Source organism: Bombus fervidus, chromosome 8 (assembly GCF_041682495.2).
Source record: "Bombus fervidus isolate BK054 chromosome 8, iyBomFerv1, whole genome shotgun sequence".
NCBI classification, from domain to species: Eukaryota; Metazoa; Arthropoda; class Insecta; order Hymenoptera; family Apidae; genus Bombus; species Bombus fervidus.
In genome coordinates this window covers 4878125-4893964 of record NC_091524.1, presented here as the reverse complement: position 1 = coordinate 4893964, position 15840 = coordinate 4878125, and the positions used below count along the sequence as shown (strand labels likewise).

General features: G+C 28.7%; 2 protein-coding genes across 2 annotated transcripts; one reads left to right on the top strand and one right to left on the bottom strand.

Annotated features, from left to right (window-relative positions):
* Positions 1-103: 103 nt before the first annotated feature.
* On the bottom strand, positions 104-11149 carry Ints8 (integrator complex subunit 8). Its single transcript, XM_072008172.1, has 14 exons — positions 11014-11149; positions 10501-10918; positions 10186-10423; positions 9875-10111; positions 9560-9805; positions 9239-9488; positions 8737-9147; positions 8422-8676; positions 8104-8356; positions 7921-8039; positions 7512-7861; positions 7331-7447; positions 4553-5823; positions 104-4471 (listed from the first exon to the last, which is right to left on the bottom strand). The coding sequence occupies exons 1-14, from the start codon at positions 11132-11134 to the stop codon at positions 4312-4314; spliced, it is 4446 nt and encodes a 1481-aa protein (XP_071864273.1). The 5' UTR covers positions 11135-11149; the 3' UTR covers positions 104-4311.
* A 134-nt stretch (positions 11150-11283) lies between these two features.
* Positions 11284-12912, top strand: LOC139990331 (uncharacterized). The gene is made up of 6 exons (XM_072009504.1): positions 11284-11553; positions 11617-11922; positions 11982-12216; positions 12288-12410; positions 12475-12606; positions 12691-12912. Exons 1-6 carry the CDS (start codon positions 11413-11415, stop codon positions 12816-12818), a joined length of 1065 nt encoding a protein of 354 aa, XP_071865605.1. The 5' UTR covers positions 11284-11412; the 3' UTR covers positions 12819-12912.
* The last annotated feature ends 2928 nt before the right edge of the window (positions 12913-15840 follow it).

The following is a 15840-nucleotide window of genomic DNA, read 5'->3' as shown; positions in this document are numbered from 1 at the left end:
ATTATAATATACAAAAATACAGCGTCGTATAAGAAAATTTGGGGAATAATACAGGGTATTACGGATTGTGTTGATCGATTATAAGATTAATAAAACTACCGTGTTTTCGTTGCATATAGATACACAGATAGGAAACATCTTTTATTTATACTCGGTAACTGCACAACACAGTAATTACCAGAAATGCAGATACAGTAGCACAAATGAAAATTTTTGAATCGTCGAACGAAGTCTGACTTTGTTTCGAAAGATTAACAGAGAAAACAAGAGTACATTTTTTCTGATAATATTCTAATATGTACGAAGTCTCTCTTGAAGAATTTCATAATTTTAATAACGATAGCAGAGCTGTACGATATCGTAATGTTGATTGCTACAACAAATCAGCATCTGCTGTTACATCATCGAAAGTATGAAGATTTCTATATGTGCGAATGATATCAGTTTCAAGGATAAAGAAATTTATGCAGCTTTAATCATGTTTAGCTATATCTGATCGATATTTCTGTTGATACTCTTTATGATTCTGCAACAGAATTTATTTGATATCGTACTTTCGATTATGATAAATGGCTGTATTTTTTATTATCACGATCATCGTCTAGAATAATATACAATGATACCGACACTCTAAAAGACGTAAAGAAAATATTAAAGAGAAAGCCCGTAGCTATCGGATCTACATGATAAATGTGGAATGGATTTTGTAAATGTTTTTTTACAGCTAAAAGAATTTATTTACACTGACTGACATCTAAAATAATCACAAATCTTTTCCAAATCACCAATCATGATAATCTATATACATTTCTTTCTATAAAACTATTATATCTTTAAGTATATCTTTATGCATTTAGGAATCTCATTATAGGCAGTGGACTTTGCACATAATATACGATCAAAATATATGTAAGCACTATTTGACAAACAATATATTTGTTTCACTACACATTGTAGCAAATTTTCATTTCATATTTGTATATTTATTTGAAATATATTGTGTAGAAGTTATCCAAGGCACAACTTGGGCGGCACATAATTAAGTATATAAATTGTAGCATGATAATTTTGTTGCAATACTCATTAAGCTCTTATCCAGTTTTGTAAAACTTAGGAATTAGAAAGCAATGTCAGGTGATTTGGAAATGAGATTTGCAATATATGGTGCATCAATTAACAGTAAAAAAATTGAAAACGATACCAACAAAGAATAGAAGCTCTAAATATAGTTATTACATATGTAGCTATTCATACATACATATTGCGATAAAGCATTGTGCTCATTACGAGTGCTACAAGCTCGATATACCTAAAACATTAATTCACTTTCTGTTACAGGTTTACATTATTTTAAGACATTATCTATACCAATTACAGCGTCGTTTCAATGAAAAATACTTTTCTCTTATTATTATTATCTTTCTTTTTTTCAACTAAATAGGTATTACAGGTGATCACGAAAAAACAGTAAGTGGTACGATAAATGTTCCTTTGATTGAATATTTTTATTCGTCGTATTTTTTTTAAGGCGTTATTGTCATATTTCCTTGTACGATTATGCTTTTAAATTCAAATACATATCTTCATCTTCATTGATTCAATAAAGCAAATACTTTTACCATCGTTGATCACCCATACGTAATTTGCTAAATTTGGTAGCAAACAATCACAGCTAGGTACATCGACAAATAAGTAACAGCAAGCGGCAGTGACTTCTGTTCCAATTCTCAAGTACTCTCCGTTAAAGTTATATGATCCGTATACTTTCTTCATTCACTTACAATTGAAATATTCATAAGATATACATAAAAATAATTTGAATTATAATCATAAGTTTATCAGCAAGCCAGAAGATCATTCGAATATACATTATAAGTATTTCCAATAGTAACATTAAGTTGAGATTTGTGCTTCTTCAGTAATACTTGCGTACCTTAATGTAAAATTAAGATGAAAATCAATGTATACAATAAATGTCTACATCATGAAGCTAATGTTCTGTTATAAATATGTAAAGACACAGACATGAGTGTTGATTGTAATGAAATTTCAATGCATAACGCTTTCCATTGATTTAATTTTATTTAATCTCAACTAAGTATTCATATGACCTTCCCAGCTTATTATTGGATGTGTATGTGATATATAATTCTTATGCTCACTATTATAATGTTCTTATAAAATTTGCATGTCATTCAGTAAAATATATAAAACAAGCAATATCTTTTGTAACCAAATATTTTCTAAGTAAATCTTTCTCCATTGGCTTAAGTTTTCTATTAATGATCAACAAAAATAGTTTTCGACATGATTTAAATGAAAGGCATTATATACATACACTTTTGGCACTTTTCAGAATTCAATTCACAGAATTTTCATATGGTTTGTATCGAATGTAATGCCAATTATTTGAATTGCATATAACATCATATAATAGTATACTTTTTATATGTACATAAACTTCTGTCAAAGCCTGAAATTTGTAAACACTTCTGAAAAGTGCAAAGCTAACACATAAGTCTTATATTACTCTCAATTCGACAAGTAAGTAGATGACTTTATGTTAGTTGTCACATTAATTTCTTATAAGGCTACATCCAAAGGCTTACATTTCTCGAATATTAGGAAACGTTGCGCAAAAAATATTTTTATATGCATTATCAAAGTTAATATTCCAATATGTCATCAGATACAGTTAACTTTCAAATGTTAACGTGAGATCAGCATCTGATGTTTATATTAAAATATTAATTGTATTACAATTAGTAGAATTGAAATTAATTACACTTAGATTATAATCTTAATAGTAATAAATTTAAATATTCTAAGATTTGTTTAGGCATAAATCAAATGCTTCAGAAGCATGCATATTGTATTCAAAACTATAAATGTTAAAATGTTATTTGATGTAATTCTGAATCATTCTCGTATATTATTATTCAGTAATCGTCTTTTGTTTAATTACGGTTGATTTGCTCTTTAACTACGCATATGTAGATTTCAGTATAAGTCTTGAAACAATTTAATGAAGCATTCGTGATATAGCATTAGGTCATATTTTCATAACAATTTTCCATATAAAATAACGTATTATATATAAGTGTAATTGAATATATTTGAAAAATATGATTCTTCATATATAACACATATTTTTTCTGCTATAATTCTCCTATTTAACAGCCAAAAAATTGTACAGCTTTTACGTGTACACTGTAATCTCCGAAATTTCTTTAACACGTTGACTGCCACGCGTGTTTTCAAGAAAATCTCCGTCAGGCCATGCGTGCTGCAGTACCAAGCGTTCTCTGCTAGATACTCCCATCGATATTTTAGTAATGCGAGTCGCTCAAGTGGTGGTCTCAAGAATGATCTCTCGTTTCGTTTGTTCGCAATATTCAGACCACTAGCTGTTGTTGAATATAATGAAGGAAAGTGTGGTATAGATTATTCCGGCCAAATGGTTTCTTATACCACCAAAATTAGAAAAGAAATCAAATGGTACAGAAAACTTGGCGTCCAACTTTTTCTGGGAATTTCTATTGAAAACGCTTTGACGGTTTACAAAATTGTAACAAAGGATATAAATATTAGAATATTTAGAGAGTTATTAGCTGAAAAATTATTAGGGTTGTCTGAAAATACAAAAAATCCTTGTCTTCGATGGAATCAGCATAATATCGTCGTTCGGAAAAATGATTCCGGAAGAAACATTAGACGCGCATACAAATAAAATATGTTATGCAAATAAAAGACATCAAATGGACAGAACAGACACAAAAATTTAAAGAAAACAACAACTTATTGTCCAAATTGTCCCGACCAACCTCAGCTATGTATAGAATACTTTAAAGTTTTACATTCTAAATAATTTTTTTAATAAACCATTTTCGTATTACTTTTATAACAATTCAATAGTTTTATTATTATCGAATATCTTCTCAAATACCTACGACGATCCTTCGCAAATAGTCAAATAAACGACACCCGAATATGTGTTACGCGGCCAGACCAGAAACTTTGCTGACACCCGAATACGGGTGTCGTGGCAGTCAACGTGTTAATAAGGATCATTTTCAATAATTACGAACTTTCGTAACCCTTTATTTTCATAATCATATTAGCTTCAGTTTACTCACATGAGAAAAATCTCATTAGGCAGTTTTTCATTTACCACTTTCTCGGATACTTTCATAAATCTCTTACAATAACTAGTTAAAATATTATATGATAATATTAAAAACTGTTCTTGAATCATCAGATTTTCCTACAGTTCACTATTTTCTCCCTTTGCTATTAAATTTGATGCACAAATTATGATACAGAACTTATAGCATTATGAGGAGAGCCCATTTGTGTTAACACTTTATCTAACCACTGTAAGGGTCCATGTAAATGTGCTTCAATCCAACAAGGAGTAGATGTAACATCTTGTCTGTGATACTCAGCACCCCACCCTTTAACGAATGACATTCTGCAACAAATATATATTTATTGCAACTTACATATTGCTACTTACGCTACTTAACATTAATTTTTAAATCCTACATTTTACCTTATAGTGCACATCTTTGTTAATTCATAAACTGCTTCAAAACCATGATTAACACTTTGTGAAAGTAACTGGGCAAACTCTTGATTATTAAATATTTTCAGTGAACATCCTGGTGGAATCTTACAAACAGTACTAGGATGAAATCCATGATGATGATTACAATTTCTAGATTGTACAAATATAGCAGAGTCAGAGAGACATTCTGCATAAACTTCACCACCTACATAATATAAATGTACTCCTTTGCCTATATGTCTTCTTGTATTTTCAATAGTAGAATTACGATTTACATTGGACAATTGACCAAGGCAAAAACGATCAGAATTGTTGCTTGGATTTGTAAAACCATCCACAATAACAGAGTGAGAATGACAATGAAAAACTTCACCCACTCTACAATTTAATTCGTAATATGCAATGGAGGCCCAATAAGGTGGTTCCTGATAACATACTGGAGCTACTTCAGCTGATCCACTTGTATCCATTGCTACTGGATCAGGTGGTGGTGATTGTCCAGGTTGTGAACCATCTTCAGGTGGAGAATATGCTGGAGGAGGAGTTTCTGGTAGCCCATTAGTACCATATGGACTTTGTGGATTTGGTGATGTTGTGCTTCCTGGACTGGGAACAGATCCAACAGAAGACATAGGCGATGTTGGATTTACACCACCAGTAGATCCAGCATTAAATCCACTAGAGGAGTAGGACACATTATGCGGCATTGTTGGTTCTGCTATTTGTTGAAATGGTAACAATGAATGTCCAGGAGCATATTCTGAATGTCTAGGAACTAATACAGGTGGGAGCACTGGACTCTCCACTCTTTTATAGTGGTAAGGATTGATGCAAACTTCTTTTTGTTTAGCAGAAAAAGGGTACTGACATAACTCTAATGGTTTTAATTCATGATGTGACTGCAAATCTGGCCATCTCCATACTCTACAATAAATTACATGTGGCAAACCTTTACGATGTGAAACTTGCAATCTACCATCTAAACTTCTTGGAATTGTTACACATTTACTAGGTGTGCCTGGGCAGCTCAAAGCACGTTCTAATTCTTCTATTGCACCCTTCCGTTTTTTTAATTTTTTTACTAATGAATCAACTGCTTTTTCTGCCCATTTTTCTTCTTCATCACCCTGTTTCCAGCCAAGTAACTTTTTTACAGCAGGACTAGTAAATGAAAACAAACTGTTCAATGAAGACATAGGTCCAGAACTTGATGATCCTTCTTCATCGTCCATGTTAAAAATACTGTAATATGTAAACTATATGTATGAATTTTCTATAGTTTCCGTTTTGTAGCAACCTGTAATTTAATATCATTTTATTAATTTTCATATTTATTCAAAATTTTCTGATGTCGTTTATAGAAGTATTTTTCTCCAATACATTTTATTTTTTAAATTAATATTCTGTATATCAGGAAGATATTGTGGCATTTTTAAGGTCCACTTAATTCATACTAAAGAAATGTTAACGCTGGTTAAATGAAAAAATAAATATTACGTTAGATGTGAGGTTAGATATGTAAGGAATCTGATATACAGAACACACAAAATATAAAACGAAATAATATGATATTAAATATCGCAAATATAAAGAATGTGCATCAAAAAAATATAAAATAACTAATAATAAATTACATATATATATATACTCACGCAGAACTTGCTTAGCGATCCAGCATTGTTTTTACTACAATCTCCCACTCCTGTTACTACATTCTTGACGCCAACCTCTCGCCATCACAATCAAATAAAAATATCTATGAATTTATCGATTTTCACCTTGAGTTTATCGTATTCTTAATGACAACAATTCTACGAACACGATAAATATCTGAGCAAATTTTCTTGTAATACAGTACAGCCACTCGTAGCGTACATAATATTTCTCTCTCTTTTTCCCTTCCACTACGACTTTTCTCTGTCTTCCAATCTCTATCTTTTTCACTCCTTTTCGTGGTAGAATGAGGGTATTTGCAATAAGCAATAGTACCGAGAACTTTCAGAATTTTAGAAAGAACTCACTAACTTTTACACGTACTCACCAAAATCAGATAGCCAAAGATTATTACGATGTAGAAAAGTACACAAAAAGTAACTGATTTCGTTCGTATCTTATATGCAGTTTTAATTATAAATATTTATCATAGAAAGAACGAAACGTCGTATAACAGTATTATGGCGTTGCAAGAACATCATGGCGCCTTGTTTACGAAGGCAGTTCTATGAGAATTGTGTTTTAACAATGTTATGCACGTCACCTACAATTTATTAAATTGCTCTATTTATTATAATCTTTCATCCGAAACTAACTCTTTTTGCACACTTCATTTCCAACGTATAAACATAATTTATGTATACGTTTACGTACAGCAATAATATGCACTCATCGCACTACGCAACGACAATGTATTCAACGATAAGGGCTGATCGTAGATGACTCATATGAAAAAGATGATATGCTATAAAGTGTTAAAAACTCTTTATTATAATAAACAAAAAATCACTCATATTTTAAAAAATATTTTTTCATGATGTTAATTTAACAAAATATTTCATGTAATAAAATAATTCTATCAATCCCGTGTTTCATTAGATCGATTAGAGTAAAAAACAAAAAGCTGTGATTGGTACGAATTGAACGCGGTAAAGGAGGGAGATTTGATTGTTTTAATTATCAATTCAGACTATAAATATAAAAATCGTTATATTTAAATTGTATAAAGTTATTATATAATCATATAAAATTTTATACACATTTTTATTAATAGACATACTGTTTTGCTAATGCTCTTAAAAATTTTGCTTTCCGAATGTTCGCTGCTTCCCTTTGTATTTCTTCATTATTATTTGAATTCAATTCCAATAAACCAATTACCTTAATCTTAAAATATAATTAAATATAAATATATGTACATATTTAAAATGAATTATATATAATTACTAACCGCTAATTGTTTTCTATGATGTTCACCACGTTTTGTATGTAAATGAATGAGATACTCAAGTATTGTAGTATCCCAAATACAATGATAGTACGCGTCCATAGCATCTGCTGGTGCGCAACTTTTTTGATCGCTGGCTGCCATTTTAAAAGCTAAAGTATAATCTACTTCCTCCAAAAATTGACATAGTACAGCAGCTTGAGTATAACATTGTAAATGAGCACAACATTTAATCATACGCCTATAAACGAGATCATCAATCTGCGATCTTGGTACTGGTTGACTGAACAAATCACTGGCTACCATAATAGCTTCTAAATAATATTTTATTGCACTTTCATAGTATCCTAAAACTAAAAATATTATGTTTTATTTAGTTTCGAAATTAATCTTTTTTTTTTTTCATACATACCAAAATTAAGGTCTCCCATCAATCTCAACCAAGGAACATTACTTGGATAATATTTCAAAGCTTGTGTTAATAATTGAAACAGCAATTCTCCAATACTTCTAATATTATAGGAATTAGCGCTGCAAAATTACATTTATGTATTATTATAGAACATTATACATTTTGTGTTATGTGAAAACTTACTTCGGTACACCAGCAGGCCAAAGAGGAAGATATTGTGTATGTAATTCAAGACCAGATTCATCACGTAAAACATTTCGCAAACGTGCTAATAATGAAATAACGACAGTAAGAACCATAGGTTCGCGTAATCTATTAAGTGTACCTCCAATGCTAGCAATAACATCTCTTGAAGCACTACCAGTACTTGTTCCACTATTACCACTGTTGCTTCGTTTCTGTGGTTGATCTCTACTCGGTCCAAAGGCAGTCAATACTAAAAATATAATTTCATATTATATTTTAACGCAGAAATTTTTATTTGGAGTTCTGAAAACTAACCCATATCCCACGCTTCTCTTGGAAATTTCCTTCCACCTTTGTATTTAACAATATCTTGACAAACGCTACTGATGGCTGCTGCAAACTCTGAGTAACTCCAACGTTTCTCTAAACTTGTTAAATAATCCCACTCAGTCATATTTAAAAGAAAAACAGTGCAATATTCAATAATTTCTTGTCTTGGTATAACTTGATCTGTTGCTTGTAATGCTCCAAGACATTGTTTACATCTTGTGACTAAACTTTGCGTATCACCTACAAAATTTTTGTTTAATTATCTAAATCATAATAGATTATGAAATCAAATGTACATACATATACCCGTTGCCGGCCATAAGTGAAGACATCTCCAAATTTCTACAAGAAGGCATTCCCAGTTTACTAATTTACACAATTTAAATATTAATGTGTTTCCACTTTGTGAATGTTGCTGTACTTCTTTCTCCAATACATTTAATATCTCAATTGCCCCTTCAAAATCTTTAGACATTACTAATTCCCTACTTTTCGCTAACAATACATATGAATAATCTTGAAGGAATCCTCTGGGAAGAGACATTACAACACTTTGTAATGGTATAGGTAGTTCCCAACAACTATTTACATTCCATAATGGTTTCATTCGATGTTTACCATCTAAATGTATCAATATTTCGTGAATTTCATTAGTATCATATGACTGTATTAATCTTTGTTCTAATTCAAATATTTCTATCCTTGAGCTTTCTGTAATTTAAATAATTTATTATTGCAATAACACTTAATGACCAATATTTTACGCTATATAATTAATACTTATGTACATATTTATACTGACGAGTATATGTTATTAGCGGAATACCCCAATCATTTTTCAATAATAAATCCGGTATTTCAAGTTCTTCAACAATAGCTGATTTTCTGATTTCTTCTAATTCTTCCTCGTTAAATAATGTCATATACAATGGATCACTGAGTATTTTAGAAGCAAACCTATAAATATTAGTGGTATGTACGAAATAAAGAAGATAGCGAGAAATACGTTCTTTGTCTGTATCAGTAGCTTGTTCTAAAACATTTCCAAGAGCCTAAAAAAGTTTTCATGTAATATGAACAATAAAATAACAAATAATTTAAAACAATAGAGAATTTACCTTACCGAAAGAAATATATCCATTCCTTTGCTACCAGCTGCTTGTATTTCTGTTATATAATCACCAAGAATTATACTACCATCTACAATTTTTCTAACTAAATTTAAACATTGAATTTGGAGCAAAAGATCGCGAGCAACTACAATTTTTCTATTAACAGATCCTCCTTGCACATCAAGTTCCAAATTATCTCTATAAACTTGAGGAATTTCTCTTGTAATGTTATCTGCTTGTAGAATTTGCAATATATTCTGAAGCAAATAACCATTATTAACATCTTATATAGAATTCAATTTCTTATATTATGTTCAGATACATACAGTATATTGATCTTTAATTGATGCTTGTAATTGTTGGGTAAGACTGGAAGTAACTCCTTCTATAGGTACTTCACATGCTAAGGAACAACCATCTAAATATTCTTTTTGAACTTTACAATATAACTTCCCTTCTGAATTATCGAAATTGTAAAATAATTCTTTGGCTTGTATAATGTGACGCTTTGCTTCTTGATATTCTTCTTTTAACAAATGAAATCTTGCCAAATCGTAGTGTATCTAAACATGTTACAATAAACAGTAAAATACAAGAAATATTACATAACAATAGTAAACATATAAACATGTCATACCTGACATTTAAATTCTTCTAAATTTATAGAATACATATTCTCCCAATTCTGTTTAATTTCTGTGCTATCTTCAGATAGCATTTGGAAAGTATCAAAGGATAACATTTTTGGATTTATATCTTTACTTTCAAGAACATTATTTAGGACGGTTATACTATTAGATACTTGAGTTTCTAATTTTCTAATTATGTCATCTATTACCCCAGGTGGTACATAGGTTGATTCTTGTATACCTGGACTGTTATATATAGTAAATTAAGAAAGAAGTTATGCACAAGATATTACAATTAATCACGTGAATATTTAAAGTCTTACATATGAAGAAATTGTTGCTTTGACTGTTTGTTATTTAAGGCTCTATAAAGAATTGCTCTTATATGCCATCTGTGGTATAAAACAACTGTAAATAGTAGTTGATCAGAAATTGGATGCATTACAAATTCAGGTATAGTTGGTATTTCAACTGTTAAATCTGATGTTATATAAAGAAGGTCTTGGAGTAGCGTTAACTGTATTGGTAATGGTAATTTTTTTTCTAATATATCCAAATCCCATTTTAAATGAGCTGCTACTTTTAAAGAAAGAATTTTCAGAGCAAGATTTCTGTGACTCCATTTAACTGCGGTGTTAGGTTTTGTATCATTCATTTCTGTATCAACAATTTTCACTTCATTTTCCTTTTGTTCTGAATTTATTGTCATAAACTTGATTATTAAATCCGTCGCTGAAGGATCTAGAATAATTTTATGACAGTGTGATTAGCATAATAATTTTATTAATTACTTTAATCTATTTGCATCAAATAATTGAGGTTAGATTGTCATTTACCGGGAGAAGGTTTGGATAAATGTTGTTGTAATAAAGATGGATTTAATAAAAATTCAAACCAAAGAATTGTATCAGGAGATATAGGCACAGTGCCTGGTCTCAATAAATCCACATCCATCATCGCATTATTTTCAACTTATACAAACATTTAAGGCCAGAGAAGTCGTAATTTTCATATGCATCTGTGTCTTCATCAAAGATTCAAGTTCATCTTCTACCATTTAAAGCTTAGTTTGAAAATGATTGTAGGTGTCGCCAAAAGAGTAGTCAGTTCATGAAGAAATATATAGATGTCACGTTTACAAGGCGCGTCATTCCAACAAATGTTTGATCAATTACGACTAAACCACTCAATTTTTTATATATTTACGCTTATTATATTTGATAAAATTAACAATCATGGTGAGATTAACCGCCGAATATATCGAGAGAAAATGTTCACAAATGCAATTAAATAAATCTCTTAGCAAGAAAGTAAAAAAGGACGAATTATATAGTCTAACTCATTTACGCATGAACAATATGTTTATCAGTAGCATCGTAAGTTAATTTTGTTAAAATAATAACGAGGTATAATCTATACATATAATCATATTGTTTTAGGGTAATTTTGTTAATTATAGAAATCTTAAAGTAATATATTTACAAAATAATAATATTTCGAAAATAGAAAATTTGCACTTTGCATCTAACTTAACGCATTTATATTTGCAACATAACGCAATAAGTAAAATAGAAAATTTAAATTTTCTTGAGAAATTGCAAACACTTTATTTAGGATATAATAAAATACTGGTAGTAGAGGGTCTTGAATGCTTAAAAAATTTAACTACTTTGCAAGTAGAAAATCAAAAGTTATCTGTTGGAGAATCATTATGCTTTGATCCACGGAGTGTACTCACTTTATCTGTAAGTTTGAATTGATTATTACCTTTTAATTATATTCTTTCTTATGCAATATTTTTCAGGCTTGTCTGAAAGTACTCAACATTTCGGGTAATAAAATGACATCTTTAAAAAGCATTAAAGAATTGCATAAATTAGAAGTTTTAGATGCCACAAATAATTTTATTGATGATATCAACGATTTAACAGAAAGTATAGGTGTTTTGACTTCTTTAATAGATCTATCTTTACAAGGCAATCCTGTAACTCAATATTATAGGTGCAAAGAAAATCTTATCGCAAATAATGACACAATAAGTATGTTAGTTTATTTGGATTTCTTCTTCTTACCATTTACATTTTGCTCTCTAAATAATGCTAACTTACAGAAACTCTTGATGGAAAAATGGTTACAGATGTATGTAAATGTTTCATGAAAAGATTTAAGATAAATAAACATCTTTATCACACAAAGAAATTATTGAATACCACACTAGATGAAGATATTACAAGTATGATTATTGACAATTTTTTCATAACAAATATAAACTTTTAATGAATATCTTCATATTATAGGTTCACTAAATTTACCGCCTTCATTAAAAGAATCAATATCCAGAGCGATATTTCAACATCCTGATGCAAAATTGTCTACTGCATCTGCGATGAATAAAACACAATCATATATATTTCCATCATGGAAAATAGGTAACTTGATATAAAAAGCTATTTAAATAATTTTTAATACATGTAAAAATGTCAATATTTAATCAACTTTTATAATTACATTAGGTATAAATATTGTGAGGAATGGTCATGTTACCACAAAACCATTTTGGAGTAATGTAATTAAGACTAAGAACTTTCCTAGTGTACAACCTTTGTTAAACAGTGAAATTGTTAAATTGCCACCTATTTGAATCTAGGAACATATTAATGACATAATATACTGCATATAAGAAAACAAACTTTTTGGATGAGAGGTATTCTTCTTGTTTATTAATATTTTTTTTTTAGAAAATTATTTATAATTCATTGTATATTTCTCATTTGCATTAAATTTTTTTATAATTATGTTTTAAATAATTTCTATATGAACCATTAATTATTGCCTGCATGCTGGAAAGTCGTGTATGAGATAAAAATAAAATCTATGATCAAATCGCGCTGAAAAAAAGTGTATGGCAAATTATCTTAAAAAGCTGGAGGCAAACTAATTACAATTATTTTGTACAACTTTCTAGCACTAAGGCGACATTTATATTATATGTGCATTAACATAACATTTTTATAACTAAAATAAAGTACATTGAAATTCATGCATGTCAAACAATAATACAATTTAATAATAACAAAACGTGCATAGTTAAACAGTTATGACGTTCTTACACATAAAATACTATTATATAATTATATTATATAGCTATAATATTAAGTATATAATATTATAATCATCGTGTTATCACTAAATGAACCACAGAAGTATTAAAGTACAAAATACTATTAACTACATTTGTACACTGCTTGAAGATTTGTATCTTATCTTTATAGCTTAACTTTGTGAATAACAACTGAAACACAAGAAGCACATGAATTGAATGTAATGAAAAACCTCTTCAAGCAGAGCTAATATAAAATTGCGATAAATATAATAATACGAATAAACGAATAAATAAGTTTTAAATGACACAGGCTTTTATGATACATATTTGTTAGTCATTATAAGCATGGAATGTTAGATACAATAAGAACAAATATATAAATTATGGAATTACATGATGTAAAAGGTACAAGTAGGAAATCAATTTCTTCTTCAACATAATTTTACTGCCTTTTATAATATCGAGATATAAAACTCGATTTACGAAATTTCTAAAACTGCTCATAAATAAAAAGATAAGAACTAATATACTTGTTGAGCATATTTGAAATATAAACTAATACTATAAAGTAAAATGAGATTACGATCAATATATTTTATAAAATTTGAACAATTCATTAGCTGCCAGCGTATAACAAAATGTGACACATAAGACGAAATGCAACTCGCACGTAGACGGTCTATGATTATCCTTTGTTCTATAGAAATTTTAATGTTTTTTATTTATACGTATAAAATGACATAATACAATACAACAATACTAACTGGTACTGTACATGGACAAAGTTCACAATCATTAAGAAAAGATATAATAAATATAAACAGCTATTAAACTAATGTGTATGTAAATATTTCTTTCACTTTATTATGTATTATGTAAAAAGTAGAAAAGTAAAAAAGATTTTTTTATTATTAATATGTGAAACATATTGTTTAGTACCATAAAATAAATGCTTTGTGCAAAATGCAAACGTAATATATAGTGACATTTTTTAATCAACATTTGAAAGAACAAAGGTATAAACAAGCCTCCTACAGTGTGACATGCATATTTTAATGTTGCTTCATAATTGACGCATGTACAATATATATACGTATATATTATTCACACATAAATATATGAAGCAGCGGTATGTATTAATATTTATAACATTATATATTTATATAGCTTTATTTTTGCAAAGTATAACTTGCATCTTAATAATTTTATTGTAAATTCAGGTTATCAGCCTTTCCTCCTTCTTAGCAATACCTATGTGTTGTTCATACAAAAATTAAATAACCTATTAAACAAATAAAATCTTATATGAACTTGTAGTCTTAAAACTACAAAAGTTATAGCTAAATTTAGACATATACGCTGACCAATGCATCATAGCTCTTGGTATGAAGTTACATACATATGATTTTTTATCTTAATATTACTAATAAATCTTATAATCTTTGAAGTATATTTTGAAAATCTACATAGTTTCCAAATACATATTTTTAAATTATTAAATAAAAGATGTATACAATAGCAATGTTAACAATGTGTATCTCCTTTCAATTTACATTGCTGGATAATAATACTATAAGTTACAGGAAACTTTGTAGATTTTTATTTTCTTTTCAAAATAATCATAAATGTTTGTGTACATGTACATATATATAATATATATATATGTATTTACTTTAATGTATATATTAATATTTCATAGATAGAGAAATCTGACTTTGTCATACGGTAAACATTATGTAATATCCACTTTGAAAAAAATATGTCACAAATAATTAACATATACAAAAAAATTATTGCAGAAAAGCTACATTTAAATCATACGAAGCCTTATAAAAAAATTTTGTAGTCTCTTAATTAGATATTATAAGTCTTCCACTGTTACTTTCTATATATTCTTCTCCAAGTGACATATATATATATATATAATATATATATATTATAATGTTCATATAGTTTAAACGCATATTAATGTAAACGCATATTACAGTTACATATTCTTGATTTGTCAAAACGTTTATAAGATGTTTTTAATTATTATGTTTTTTATTATATTAGGCTCATAGACGAAGTCTTAAAATTAGAAATTTAAATTACAACAGAAAATCTGCAAAAGATTTTAAAAAATTAAGCTTTTGAATATTCCTCTAATATTGTTGAACAAGATTTGAACATTATTTAAACGAACTTTATATGAGTAGCTTAATATGCTTATTACATGAGACATCGCGTGAATATCATGATTTTGTTCGCTGTGAAGCAGTGATGTAAGTTTGTGGGCACTCTGTCATATTTTTATAGTTATAAACAAATTAGCTTTTGTTTACATATATATATAGCTATGTATACATAATATGTTTAATATATATTTATGTTTTTGAGTATGTAAATAATACATACTTTGAATATGAACACTGCTGTTTATGGTACAACGTACCGTGACATCTTTTTGTAAGAACTTGATTTTTAATCAAGTTGAAGCTCGTAGCATTGAACAACATTTGTTATAAGAAATGTTTCTTATATGTTAAATGATAAATGTTGCTTTAATTAGCCTTTTATA